At 47.8% G+C, this 13,151-nt stretch overlaps 1 protein-coding gene and 1 pseudogene across 2 annotated transcripts; one reads left to right on the top strand and one right to left on the bottom strand.

Annotated features, from left to right (window-relative positions):
- The first annotated feature begins 749 nt into the window (after positions 1-749).
- LOC125556294 (F-box/FBD/LRR-repeat protein At3g26920) lies at positions 750-4,937 on the top strand. 2 transcript variants are annotated; one of them, XM_087521266.1, is made up of 6 exons: positions 750-1,079; positions 1,624-1,721; positions 2,609-3,457; positions 3,563-3,700; positions 3,936-4,140; positions 4,472-4,937. In XM_087521266.1, exons 1-6 carry the CDS (start codon positions 1,007-1,009, stop codon positions 4,492-4,494), a joined length of 1,386 nt encoding a protein of 461 aa, XP_087377392.1. In that variant the 5' UTR covers positions 750-1,006; the 3' UTR covers positions 4,495-4,937. The 2 variants fall into 2 exon arrangements, with proteins under 2 accessions (XP_087377392.1, XP_048575016.2); XM_048719059.2 differs by lacking the exon at positions 4,472-4,937 and having other exon boundaries at positions 3,936-4,398.
- Positions 4,938-6,095: 1,158 nt separating this feature from the next.
- On the bottom strand, positions 6,096-9,184 carry LOC125556293 (uncharacterized; annotated as a pseudogene).
- Between the last annotated feature and the right edge of the window lie 3,967 nt (positions 9,185-13,151).

The following is a 13,151-nucleotide window of genomic DNA, read 5'->3' as shown; positions in this document are numbered from 1 at the left end:
GGATGGCAAAGAAAGTGGCCGTTGTATGGTTCTCGCTAGTGGGCCACCCCCCTTCCCTCTTTGCCGCTAGCTGACAACAAAGAGCTGGCTGGATGCAAACATGTTCTTTGCCGTCCGCTTCTTCTTTGTCGTCAGTTTTCTTTAACATGGTGGCAAAGAGCTTCTTTGCCGTCAACTGGAGCTGGCTGACGGCAAAAATCATGATTCCAGTAGTGAAGCGGCGATCAAATGGGAGATCGAGAAGGCCAAGATATTTGGCGACATAGAGCTTGAGAAGGAGAGGTTGCGATTCATACGGGACGCGAAAGATGCGAAGATCATGTTGACGGACGAGACCGTCTTGGATGAGCATGCGAAGAAGTGGCTTAAGGACAACAAGAAGGAGATCAACGACCGGAGGGACTACGAGGCGGCTACGGCTCGGATCCAGGCAGAGGAGGCAGCCCGGATGCAGTTGGAGCAGGCAGCCCGAATGCAGGCGGAGCAGAACGAGAAGGACACATTTCGCCTGGAGCAGGACGCATTCCGTTCGGAGCAGGCGCCCAGCTAGTGATCCGAGGCCATCCGTCACGCTCGAACATTAATTTCATTTTGATTGGTTAAACTATGATTTGCTTTGTTTTATTTTAAATTTGGGCGTTCGAATAGTGTGTACCGTATGTTCGGTATACATGGATTTAAAAATGAGAATTTATAGTATGTGGATGTGCGACGTAATATTTAAGAGGTGTTCGGTCAATGCCCCGCGGACGCGCTAGGCTGGATTTGTCAAGTCCCGCTGTTTGTCAGTCCCGCTTCCTCCCGTGTCGTGTTTGGTTAGTCTGCCACTCTGCCCCTCCGCGGCGGCGCCGACGCGATTCCCCTCCCGCCTCGGATTCTATTCTTGGATTCAGTTCAAGCTGGAATACGGAGTACGTATTAAGCTCGCCGTGCCGCCCGCACTTAGAGAGAGAGAGAGAGAGAGAGAGAGAGAGAATCGCTCCGCCTGATCTGGCGTCGTCGCATCATGGGGCTGTTGGCATTCAATCGGCTCATGCCTATGCAGCGGGGTCGGCGTCGCCGGCCAACTCAAGGCCGCAGTAAGCCACCTGTTCCTTCTGCCTTTTTCTAAGATGATAATCTGTAACCTGTTCGACGGTTACATGTTTTTTGGTTGAAGGAAAAAAGAAGTACTCCCTGCAATCCATATTAACTGTCGCTGATTTAGTACAATAGTACATGCAACAATTAATGTACTAAATCAGCGGCAATTGGTATGGATCGAAGGGAGCACTTTTTATTGTGTCTGCTGTTTACAGTTTATTTTTCCGGAAGAAAAAAAGAATTATGTGTGTCTGTCAAGGGACGAATTGAACATGACATGCTTCGTGAAAGGGCAGGGGTAACGGAGATTCAAGAGACTTAGGGGGGGCACTGCAAGTGCAACCTTTTGCAAATGTACTAATAGTTAACTGAATTCTTATTCTTACACCGAAACAATTTTGGTTCTTCTTAAGTTGGTGGGTCTTGGGGAGAAGTTGGATAATGGAGAGAAATAGGGCTTGTCCCTGTGTTTGTACCTGTGCCTGTTGTTCTCTTCCATCAGTATCTCTGTTATTCTAACCAATGCATCATGTGCTGCAGATGGATCGGTGACTTCAGTTGCTAAAAGGAAGGACTCACATGATGACAATTCCCGGAGTCATAAAAAGTTGAGATACTCAGGACCAAGCCTTCCAGAGGTTCGCCGTTAATTGCCAAGAATTAGTAACTTACATGCAGAAATTTGTGAATCAATGCCTAAGTAAAAATATCACTTGAGTAAGAGTAGACTTCCTAAATTCATATTGCTATCCCCTTAGTAGTTGCTTGTACTTCTTCCCCTGTGATTGTGGTCAATATCCTGTGTCTTTCTTAGTGTTGTAATGCCCAAAATTGGCAAGCCATATGGGGGCAAAATTTGCGGCCTGCCATATGTGAGTGTAAAAGCATGGGCATTTGGCAAATTTCAAAGTCAGCCCAAGTGGGACTATTATTTTGGCTTGCCCCAAATTTGACATGGAAACATCGAATAGGCTCTTAGTTTCCACAAGAAAAAATATGTATCGTATGTATGTTGTTCAACTACCTCTGAATGCTTTTCTTGTCTTCATAGTTCAGACGGGCCTTGATTACATTATAGTGCTTCCTAATTCCAGTAAAAAGGTCACATAATTGACATGCCTTCATTTCATTATAGTGCTTCTGAGTTCCGTTAAAAAGTTATAGGCTTGAAACAAATATTCATTTCATTATAGTGCTTCCTAGATCAGCAAGAAGTTGTAGAATTGAAATGGATATATTCTTATAGTAGTTGTATAGAGTGCCATATGATCTGCTCTGTCCAATCTGTTATCCTGCCATCTTAGTTACCATATGTCCATATGTCATGTACTTTCACTGTAACTGCTAAAGCTGTTGGATTCTTTTACATGATCTTGTGGAGTGTGGACATTTCAATGTTCATATATAACTACCATATTGTCAGTGTTACTTCATATGGTTCTACTTTCCCTTCCCAAATTGAAAGCAATCGTCTGCCTTTACAGTTCCTATGCTGAATTTTTTTCCCCAATGCTCGTCCATGCAGGCCGTATGGCATCATATACATTCTCTTCTTCCTCTACGAGATGCTGCACGCGTTGCCTGCGTGTCTCATTCGTTTCGACGTTCTTGGAGATGTCTTCCCAATCTCAGCTTAACTAGGGAAACACTGGGTTTGAAAGGCGGGGTCGGCGGGATATCATCTAAAATAGCGCTTGATCTTGCAAAGAGAACCGACCACATTCTGAAAAACCACTCAGGCGTTGGCGTGAAGGCACTCAAACTTGAAATACGTGAATTTCCCTTTTTCAGCACCTCATGTGATGATCTCAATCGTTGGCTTGGTATTGCCGTTAGACCAGGGATTGAAGAACTTTATCTGCAGCTTCATTCATCTCATGCGGACGTGTACAACTTCCCATGCACACTTCTACTTGATGGGAGTGGCAAGTCGATTCGGCACCTTCATCTCGGTGAATGTGCCTTCCGTCCCACAGCTGGAGTTGGCTGCTTAAGAAGCCTGACTAGTTTGGAACTGTATGATGTGCATATTACAGGGGATGAGTTAATGTGCCTTCTTTCCAGTTCAGTTGCTTTGGAGAAATTGACACTAGCGTATTGCGATGAGTTGATTTTCCTGGAGATACCTAGCCTGCTGCAGCGGCTTAGCCACCTGGTTGTCCACGACTGCTTAAATCTGGAAGTGATAAAGAATAAGGCCCCTTATCTCTACAGTTTTGAATATGGTGGTGCCCTGGTACGACTATCACTTGGTGTTTCATTGCAAAACCTTGACATTGATGCTTCAGGGTGGGACGTTATTCATTATGCTGGTGCCAAACTTCCATGCATGGTGCCAAATCTTGAAGCTCTTAACATACATTCGTCTTATGTGGTAATATTCTTATAGTACTTCAGACAATTAGATACCAACATCGTGCAACAAACAATTGCAACCTGCATTTTTCCTGGGATTTTAATCTGAAGCATTTTTGTGCAGAGGGATATACTGGTGGTACCTGGCAAATTCCTCCACCTCCAGCATCTGTGTATTGGGACATTTACCCCAGACTATGATTATTTCTCTCTGGTTTCTTTTCTTGATGCTTGTCCTTCCTTGGAGACTTTCATATTGTCTGTAAGTCATGTTCATCTTGCCATATTGTCTATAGAGGGAGGGAGCGAGGGAGTACAATATGTAGTACTACACTGTTCTACTACATTTGTGCACAGTTTCACTAGGTTGTAGAATAACTATTTTACGCTCTAGCTCAGAATAGCACTATATCTCTGGTGGGACCACGCATTAGTTCAAAGTATATGTTTTGTCGTTTCACCGTTATTATTGACATTGACATCTATATCCAATGCAGGCAGAGCCGGATTGCATGGAGCAAGAATCAGTTTTAGGAGATTCTTTTCATGATCTAAGGCAGATGCCAGGACACATGCATAGGAACATCAAGGATGTGCAGATCATTGGTTTTTGTTCTGCGAAGAGCATGGTTGAGCTGACATGCCATATTCTTCAGAATTCAAAGCTGCTTAAGCGCCTTAAACTGAGCACCTGTTACAATGGTGAGATTTTGTGTTCCTACAACAATAACGGTAAATGTCTCCCGATGAGTAGGGGTATGATGATGGAAGCCCATAAAGCTCTCTTGGCGGTGGAAAGATATATTTTGGTTCATGTCCTGCCTTCAGAGCAACTGACCATGATCCTTAGTAACAGTACATTTCAGTCTCAAGAAGCATTTCATAAAATCTTCCACCATGACATTAGCATGAGCATTCTTGGTTGGCGTCGTATCCTATGAATCCATTAACCTTTGTGAATCCCTGCATCGTCTTATCACCAACCGCTCAATCTAAATCCCGTGTCTGACGTGCGTCAACCCTCTTTTTGCAGAAAACCACCCGCAACCTGGCTAAGTCAGCCGTGTGCATATTACAAAAACATCCCTCCTCCCAAGCCGAGGGCAACTCCCCAATTCCGGATCTCGCTAAATCTCTCCCTCCCTCCTATCGCCAATCCCAGCTGCAGCCACGACAGGGACGACAGCCGGCGACGAATACCAGCGATTAGTGATAGGCCGTGTGGGGCAACCGATCAGCCGGCGAGTAATATCACATGAATCCTTCTCGCGTGATACACCGGAACCGATCAGCACGGTGCTACTGCTGCTTGGGAGTTGGGACGGGTGAATTTGCTTCCACAGCAATCGAGGAACCTGGCCACCCTCCTTCCGCCATAAATCAGGAGGCGACCCTGCGTTTGCCTCCGCATATACCTACCAGCAAACTCATCTCACATGCCCAGCCATGGCTGTCCAAAGCCCCACCACTACTGAACATGAACTGTACTTCAGAACAACACATGGAGCTTCAGTTAGCACGTAAAAATAAGTAATACTGTACCCAAGAGAATTTGTGTGCGTGTACTGGAGTATTTGTGTGCGTGTTGTACATGTGCAACTAGAGAATCGGGCTGTAGCTTGCAAACTCAAATGAACGGAGGACAAAGAATTAGCATGTATACCAGGTCCAGGTGTAAAAGCGTGTTCGCAACATACGACAGTTGTATACCCAAGAAATAGGTCAGCTTATAAATTGCATTCACAGTTACATCAAACTCAGCTTACAAATCACAACAACCTCAACAATCACATCAAACTCAGCTTACAAATTTACAAATTGCAGTAAAACACTATTTTCTTGCGAGGAAACTGAGAGCTACCATTCAATCATAGCAAAGGAGTTTACATTGTCATTTTCAGTCACATGATCAATGAACTTGGAGTAGAGGACTAGCCAAGTTCCATTTTCCCTGTGAGTTACAGCCCAGGCAGCCAACGCATGTGCTGCCCTGTTGCTCTCTCTCCCAACTTGCTGAAAAACAAACTCACATAACTGATATTCACGTTTTCTGAATTTTGCATTCAGCAACACATATTACTCCAGTCCTGAACCTCAATTGGCACATCAAGAAAGATCCATTGCTATTTCAATTCGCAAGGGGAGTTCATCTAAAAGGTATTAGCTACGTGGCCACAGTAGTAGTCATCTACCGGTGTCGTGGTCGCCGCCGAATCGTACTGTGGTGCCTATTGCCTCTTGATGTCTCCATCAGATGTCGCAGCCGTCGGGATGCAACCGCCGCCTACACGGATCTCCATATCAGGCTCCTCCCCGCATGCTCCATCGCATGCTCCTCGTCGTATGCTCCGTCGCGGTCTGCTAATGCGACGACCACCGATATGGATCTCCGTCCCAGGCTGCCGTTGCAGATTACCATTGAGACGGCCACCCACACGGCCTATCAATGATCACTGGTATGCGTCGCCGGCTGTCGTCCCCGTCATGGCTGCCGCTGGCATTGGCGATAGGAGGGAGGAAGAGATTTAGCGAGATCGGGAATTGGGGAGTTGCCCTCGGCTTCGGAGGAGGGATGTTTTCGTAATATTCACACGGCTGACTTGGCTGGCTGCGGGCGGTTTTCTGCAAAAAGAGGGTCGACCCACGACAGGCACGGGATTTAGATCGAGCGGCTGGTGATGAGAGGATGCAGGGATGCATAAAGGTTAGTGGATTCATAGAGTATCTCGACACACGGTGCTATCCCAGGCCCCAGGCTAGCAGAATAACACAACTTCCACATAAACCAATAAAACATCACTATTTTTGCACATGACAACTCTGAAAAGATACAACAACAATAGTGCAGATGACGCGCACCATCTAGCAGAATAACACAAATTCCACAGACAATTACATGACGGTTTTTGCATATGACAATTTTGGAAGTGATACAACAATAATAGTGCAGATGACGATTGAGCATCACTGGGATATAGTATTACACATGATACAGTGCAGCAGAAATAAGAAAGCTTTTCAAGAGTAGAACATGCAGGCGGCAAGCACGATAGAGGTACATGAAAGCAAGCATCTAGAACTGAAATTACTAGACATCTCCTTGGGATGGTTGGCGCCTGGGCGTGGTGTTGTTACCTTCCTCCCTGTTAATCTTGAGGATGCCAGCATGAGTAAGGAGGACCCAGATGTGGGTGAGAAACTCTCCTCCCTTTGCGAGAAGTTCCATGTGTCCTTTTACATTGTCTGATGGTGCGATGTAGAGGATCTTCTCAGCCCAGAAATCCGCGATTAACTTCCAGCGAAGAGCACTGCTCAGTATGCCCTCTAGCTGCTTGCCAAGTTTCACACCTCTCATGAAGATGCTTCTGTCTTCCTCTTGGTCTTGTAAACGATTCATAGCCTGGTAAATCTTCCGGGATGCATCGATCGAAACAAAGGTTGGGAGTTCAACCTCATTTCTCTGAAAATATGAAATATTCTGGAGTCTTAAGCTCGAACCGCCCGATTCAGAATTAGCATTCTGGGATGTTAAGCCTGGGCTGGAAGAAACATTCTGGGATCTTAGAGCTTCGTATGCTTCACCTTTTACTTCAGCCATGGCCGACTTTGTATCTCCAAAGTGTCTTGGAAGCAGTTCTGGGGCAGAGTTCATCAAGTACGTGCAATATCTTGATAGGCAAACTGATACGTTCCTCCTCACCTTTGTGTCTTGTTCATTTTCAGACGCCCCATTCATGTGCTCCCCGTCCCCGGTAGGGGGAGTCATATGGCAGTAATCAGTGGCGATGCTCCAAATTAACATGGTCTCAGTTTGAGATTGACCCTGCAATGCCCAAAAAAACTCTCCGAGGACATGGTTCCCATGTAATGACCTTTCTCCATTAGTTGGTGGACATTCACATGATATTAGGGAGCTAGCAATAGCCCGCTTGACTGTTTGCAACAGGTTTACTGGTTGACTGTCCCCAGACAAATCAGCAGCAGTGATACGCGGAATTATTGAGTACTGGCCAATCTTATTCTTCCAGTACCCGAAAATGGCAAATCTGCCAATATATCCAATAAGCTTCTGAATGAAAGCATTGTGGCGATAACAAGATCTGTTGACATACCTACAAGTAACTGACACCTTGCACCAATCCGAGGCCAAATAAAATGTTGCTTGAAGAATTTCTATGAGGAGGAATGTGGCCAAAACAAGGAGAGTGATGATGTGGTCAGCCCTTTTGGAGTGCACTTCAATGATAGCGCTGTGTGTCTTGACGGATAGTGTACGGTGCACGACAAAGGATACACATGTGGCAATGAGAAAAATCCTCGCGAGGAAGAGAACGAAGAATGTTGCATCCAGTTCAAAGATAATAGCATGTTTTGTAAAGAAGTAGTCATGGCAGAACCCCAACTCCATTTCCACAATACGGAAAGCTCTCTCATAGTCATCTTCTGTCCGTTGCAACCCCTTGAAGACAAAGTCACAGGTTTCCTGAAGGTGTTCCTCAGTGAATGACATCCCGTAGTAGCGCTGCTTCAATTGCTGATACATGGCGTAAGCCAGGCACAAGTCCTTGAGCTTTTTGCAGTGTTCAGTACCTGACATGAGGAGACTGCCTTCACAGTCCCAGATCTGGTCGATGGTGACATGACCGCCAAATCCATCAATGTGAACAGGGTAATTGTACCCTTTCATCCTGGCAGGATTGAGCCCATCACCACCATTAGCTGCTGCTGCAGGACGCAGGTTCTTCATGAACTTGGCAACTGCTCTGGCCCTCAAGTAGCCGAACTCAACCAGCAGACATGCAAGCTCTCTGCCCATGAGCACCGTTAATATAGAACAAATAGTGAGAAGATTGACAACACTTGAAGGAGACTTAAGAACTGCAAAGTAGCTCGACGGCGCGAGCATGTGGAAGAATTGGCGGTAATATCCCACGATGCTCATGCTATAAGGCAAAAGGAGCCAGCAGATTAAAGAAGCGTAGGCGCAATACTGGAAACTATTGAAAAGCATCCGCTTCCATTGCCTGTTGTCATTGAGCTCGTAGACCTTGACGGCGTTGGTGCACCCAGCAGCCATCAGCAATGAGAGGGCCCAGATGGGGTACATGACATTCTTCACCGGAGAGGACTGCATCAAGCCCAGGGTGTAGGCGATGGCAGGGAACGACACAGTGTAGGTCACCTTGGACCAAGAAGCTGGTTGACTGCCGTCTGAAGGAACCAAGGATGAGCTGCAAAAGCAGCAGCAATATGACACCTGATGTGAAAGCCTCCGCCTGGATGATGATCCTCCGCGGATTATTCAACAAGGGGGAGAGAGCCTCCATAGCAGCCGTCATGTTGATGGATTCTTGATGCTCCATCACACACTACTCTTTGTGTAGCTTAATTCGCTATGGTGGTGCGTCTCTTGCTCTTGGCTAAGTAAGATGTCTAGATGTGTGCTTACAGCTTCTGACTAACTGCTTTGATTCCAAGCTTATCTGTTTCTGGAGAGAAGAAAGCTATGTTGCGTGCATTGATATTATATATGGTCTAGTGGAGTAGTGGTTGCCTCTTGAGCGCCAAATAGGATCTGTCTGAATAATAAGACCCGAAAATTTCGTAAGGTTTTCCGTTTGTTTCCAGAGAACTTCCATGTAAACAAAAGCCATGTCCATACTGATTTGTTTTCCCATCTAATAGTTCTACAATAAATAATGACATACACACCAACAAGGCTTTTATATTTCACAAGGTCTTTCAATCCATCTGTTTGCATTTAACTAATCCCAGTGCGGCAACCAATAGGGACCTTTGGAAGAGAGCAAGGCCGTTCATTGCTTTCTTTGACCGTATCCTCTTCGTCAACAAGATAAAATTCTTTAATATAGGTTAGTACGTACGCAATTGGCTCAATTCCAGTGTACCTGGTTCCTATATACAGTATTACCTCCGTCGTGGTTTATTGGCCTCCCTTCGTATTTTGTGTCAAAATTAGACCATAAATTTAACTAATAAAATTTTAATGCATGTCATAAAAAAATATCATTACATTTGTATTTAAACATAGTTTCTAATGATATTATTTTTGCAATGTATAACTTATACTTTATTAGTGAAAATCAGAGTAGTCAAAATATGACGCTAAATATGAGGGGAGCCAATAAACCAGGACAGAGAAAGTAGAAGTTTACGTTTCATACACAAAACTATATGTGACTTGGCAAGGCCATGGGAGAGGTTAGTGCAAAACTAAAAGCACCTTTTAATAGTAAAACTCAATTGATAGTACCTTGACCAATCAACACAAGTATATAGGTTTTTTGATCAGACAAGTAAATAGGTTTTACCTAGTAGGGGCTAGACCCCTGCCAATGGCTCGGCCCCCTTAATGGTGTTTAGCGGTTGGTACCACTGTATATGTGTTAAGAGCAACTCCAACAGCTCTTATAAAAACTTTTCCATAAAGTGGTTTTACGGATGACCATCTAATTGATGGGAAGTTGTCAGACAACAACTTTTCTTAGTTCTCATAAACTTCTTTTCCTAATTTTCTTTTCTGTTTTCCATTAAACTAGCCTAGGGCCCGTAAGTCAGTGACACGGACGACGTTGCCCGTCACCATTGCCACGCAAGCTGGGTGACCGACGGTGAGCTCCTAGCATTAGGAGGCTGGACGGCGTGGCCACGTGGGGAGGCAGAGCAGCGCGGACCTGCGGTGGCGCAGTCAGGCGTGGCAGGAGGCAGGGCGTTGCGGTGGTGCGGTCAAGCGGGCTGCGGGTGGGGTGGTGCGGCCTGGCGTGGCGGCGACGCGGGAGCAGGGGCTGCGTGAGGGTTCATCCGGTGAACTTTGAGGCGGTTTCCTACCTGCCAAATTATAGGGGAAGGACTATAATTCCATATACTTACATGAAGGTGGAGGTGTTCTTATGGGATCAGGTAAAAATAGGAGCTGTTGAAGAGCTTTTTTCTGTCTCAAGTTTCCATAAACGATAATTATTTGAGGTTTACGGAAGATGCTGGAGTTGCTCTAATGGCCGCAAGTAATTATAGCATTAGCCCGTGCTTAATTAATTGGACCAGTGTGCACCGAACTAAAGAAGCCCAAAGCCTGACCAAGAAGCTGGTCGACTGCGCTGCAGGAGCAGTAGGCTGTAGCAACACGATCCCTGATGTAGAGGCCTCCGCCTGAATGATGGTTCTGTGCGTGTTATTCAGCAAGGTGGAGAGAGCCCCCGTCGCAGCTGTCATGTTGATGGATTCTTTGGATCAAAGGGGGTCGCTGTTAGGTAGCAGGATGTCTAGTCCAACCTTGAACTGTTTCTAGAGAGAAGAAATTAAGCTATGTTTCGTGTATTGATATTATACAGTATACAGTGGTTGCCTCTTCATCAGGGCCAAACAAAGCAACCGGATCTGTCCGACTGTCTGTCTAAGACGATACTACCAATACAATAAGACACGGATATTTCACAAGGTCTTCAGCTGTTTCTGTCTAGTGTCATGTGCAGTGATCAGTTTTCCAAGCTAATGATGAGTATAATAATCCCATCATAGAGAAACAATATAGGGGGCGCCCTAGCATTAGCATGCGTTGGGATTAGCATGCGGGCAGGAGACGAGAAATCAGGCGAAGCGATTCCCTTCGTCCCTCTCCCGGTCGGCAACTCTTTTTTGGGGGCAGCAAGGCGAGGTCAGGTGGGAGAGGGATTGCGTCGCGCCGCCCGGAGTAGCCAAACACGGGACGGGAGGAAGCCGGACTGGCAGGACTCCCGCACACGCACCACACACTTTTTTTAACACAGACGCAAAGCGTTCATGTTCATAAGTACGCGCGCATGCACTCACTCTTATGAATGCACGCATGCACATTCAAATCTATAAGTACTTTTAAAAGACTAAGTCGACATATCATCTTGAGATTTACTAAGTCATCGTAGACGCCTCGTCGTCGACGCGAACGTCTTCTCCCACTAAAAGCGTATTGCCGACAATTCTGAAATAAATTCAGGAATAGTGCGAGCATCAAGACTTGAATCCTAATAGGCTGAGGATATCACTGTCCCTCTAACCATCCAACCATAAGTTGATTCGCCATTTTTCTCTTTTGTTGAGTAAACTCCCACACGCACATCTTGATACAGATCAAGATGGTGGACACGCAAAGCCGCAAAGGTGAGGCCAGGCTCTTCCGGTAACAAAAGTTAGGTCATGCCAAATGTGTTATCTGTGATGCGAATGGCACATATTAGGGCATAGTCATTCCCCCCCCCTCCTCCTCCCCCTGTGTCGCCCCCTCGCAGCGGCTAGCCCACCGCCGCAAGCTACCCCGGCCCTCCTCCCTCGCCGTCGGACCCTGCCCGGAGCCGGTAGCGGCGGGGCAACCTCGATCTCACGCAGGACGGGGTCAACACGAATCGGCTTCCGCTGGCTTGGACGTGGTGCGGGAGACAGGCGCCGCGGTGCAAAGGCGCGCTATCGATGTGGTGGGCGTCACGGCACGGTGGTGAGTGGTGCACGCGGAGGTGGCTGGTCTTCGGCCAGATCTCGTGGGTGTCAACTTTCACGGCCCGGGCCGACGGCGGCGTGGCTCCGTCCTCTCGCACGGCGGCTGTAGTGCACGCGGGGCTGGGTGATGCGGCCAACCGCTGCGGGGGCTGGCCTGAATCCACCCGTGCATGTGGTGGTTGCTCGACGATGGCGGCTTGGTGGTGATGGTGGTATAGCGTGCCAACCGGATCTGACGCTTTGTTTCCGACGGGCGACGCGGGTTGGGGCACTGGCTCTGCGTGGCTGCTGCTCTGGCTGTGGGTGGCGGTGGTGAGGTGGCTCAACCCTCTGGGTATGGAGGCTTCCATTCGCCGAGCCGGCATCACGACAGCTCAGCGGGCCGGCTGCGGCTGCGGCGGCGGCTGGCTTTCCGGCGTCGGCTCGTTTGTAGGTGGCCCGTTTCAACCTTCGATCCCTCTCTTCGTCATCCGGTCGCTACCTTCGTCGAAGGGCTGGCCTTCCACCAGCCTCGATGCATCACCCGTTTCGCGCTCGGCAGCAGGACCGAGCTCGTCTCACGCCCGGCAGCAGGACCGGCCCCGTCTCGCGCTCGACAACTGGATCGACCTCGTCTCGCGCCGGTGTCGTAGGACAGGTCGATGGAGGCCAGTTTTGGCCGGCCTATTGTGTCTCGGTGTTGGGGGCTGCCCAAGGGTGCAAAGGGCGGGTCATTTTCGCTCGTATCTTTGGTTGGGGTAAGAGACGGGTCTCTAGTGAGGTGGTATCAATGTCTTGGATGTCGGGGTGCCAACCCTGGTGGTAGTTCTGCGGTGATGCCTAGTGGCCATGGCCGTGTGGGTGGCGTGGTCACCGGGGTGTGGCGTTCGATGGCGGTTAGTGTTGGCCGGGATGAAAACCTGATCTATCCTAACGGACCAGCGGCGGCATAGCTCGTTTCCTTCTTGAAGGTGTCGCCGCGGCTCTCATTGGTCGTCTTGTTGCTCTGAGAGAAACTATGATCGATCCTCGGGTCGGGCGATAGCGGCGCTTTGGTGTCGCAACTTTCTTGATGGCGCCGCCTTGGAGCACACAGTTTGTTGTATGCGGCTTCATCTCTTCGCGGTAGCGTTCTCACGTGGAGGACCCCGATTGCTCTTGTAGTGCTAGGGGTGGTATTGCTGCGCTCAGCACCTATGTATCCTGCCTTGAGTGCGTGCGTGTGTTATGGTGGCAAGCGTTTG

The sequence above is a fragment of the Triticum urartu genome, chromosome 5A (genome assembly GCF_056163025.1).
Source record: "Triticum urartu cultivar PI428250 chromosome 5A, HENAU_Tu73, whole genome shotgun sequence".
Classification (NCBI taxonomy): domain Eukaryota; kingdom Viridiplantae; phylum Streptophyta; class Magnoliopsida; order Poales; family Poaceae; genus Triticum; species Triticum urartu.
The sequence above is the reverse complement of the archived record's forward strand: the minus strand, read 5'-3'. Positions and strand labels throughout refer to the sequence as shown.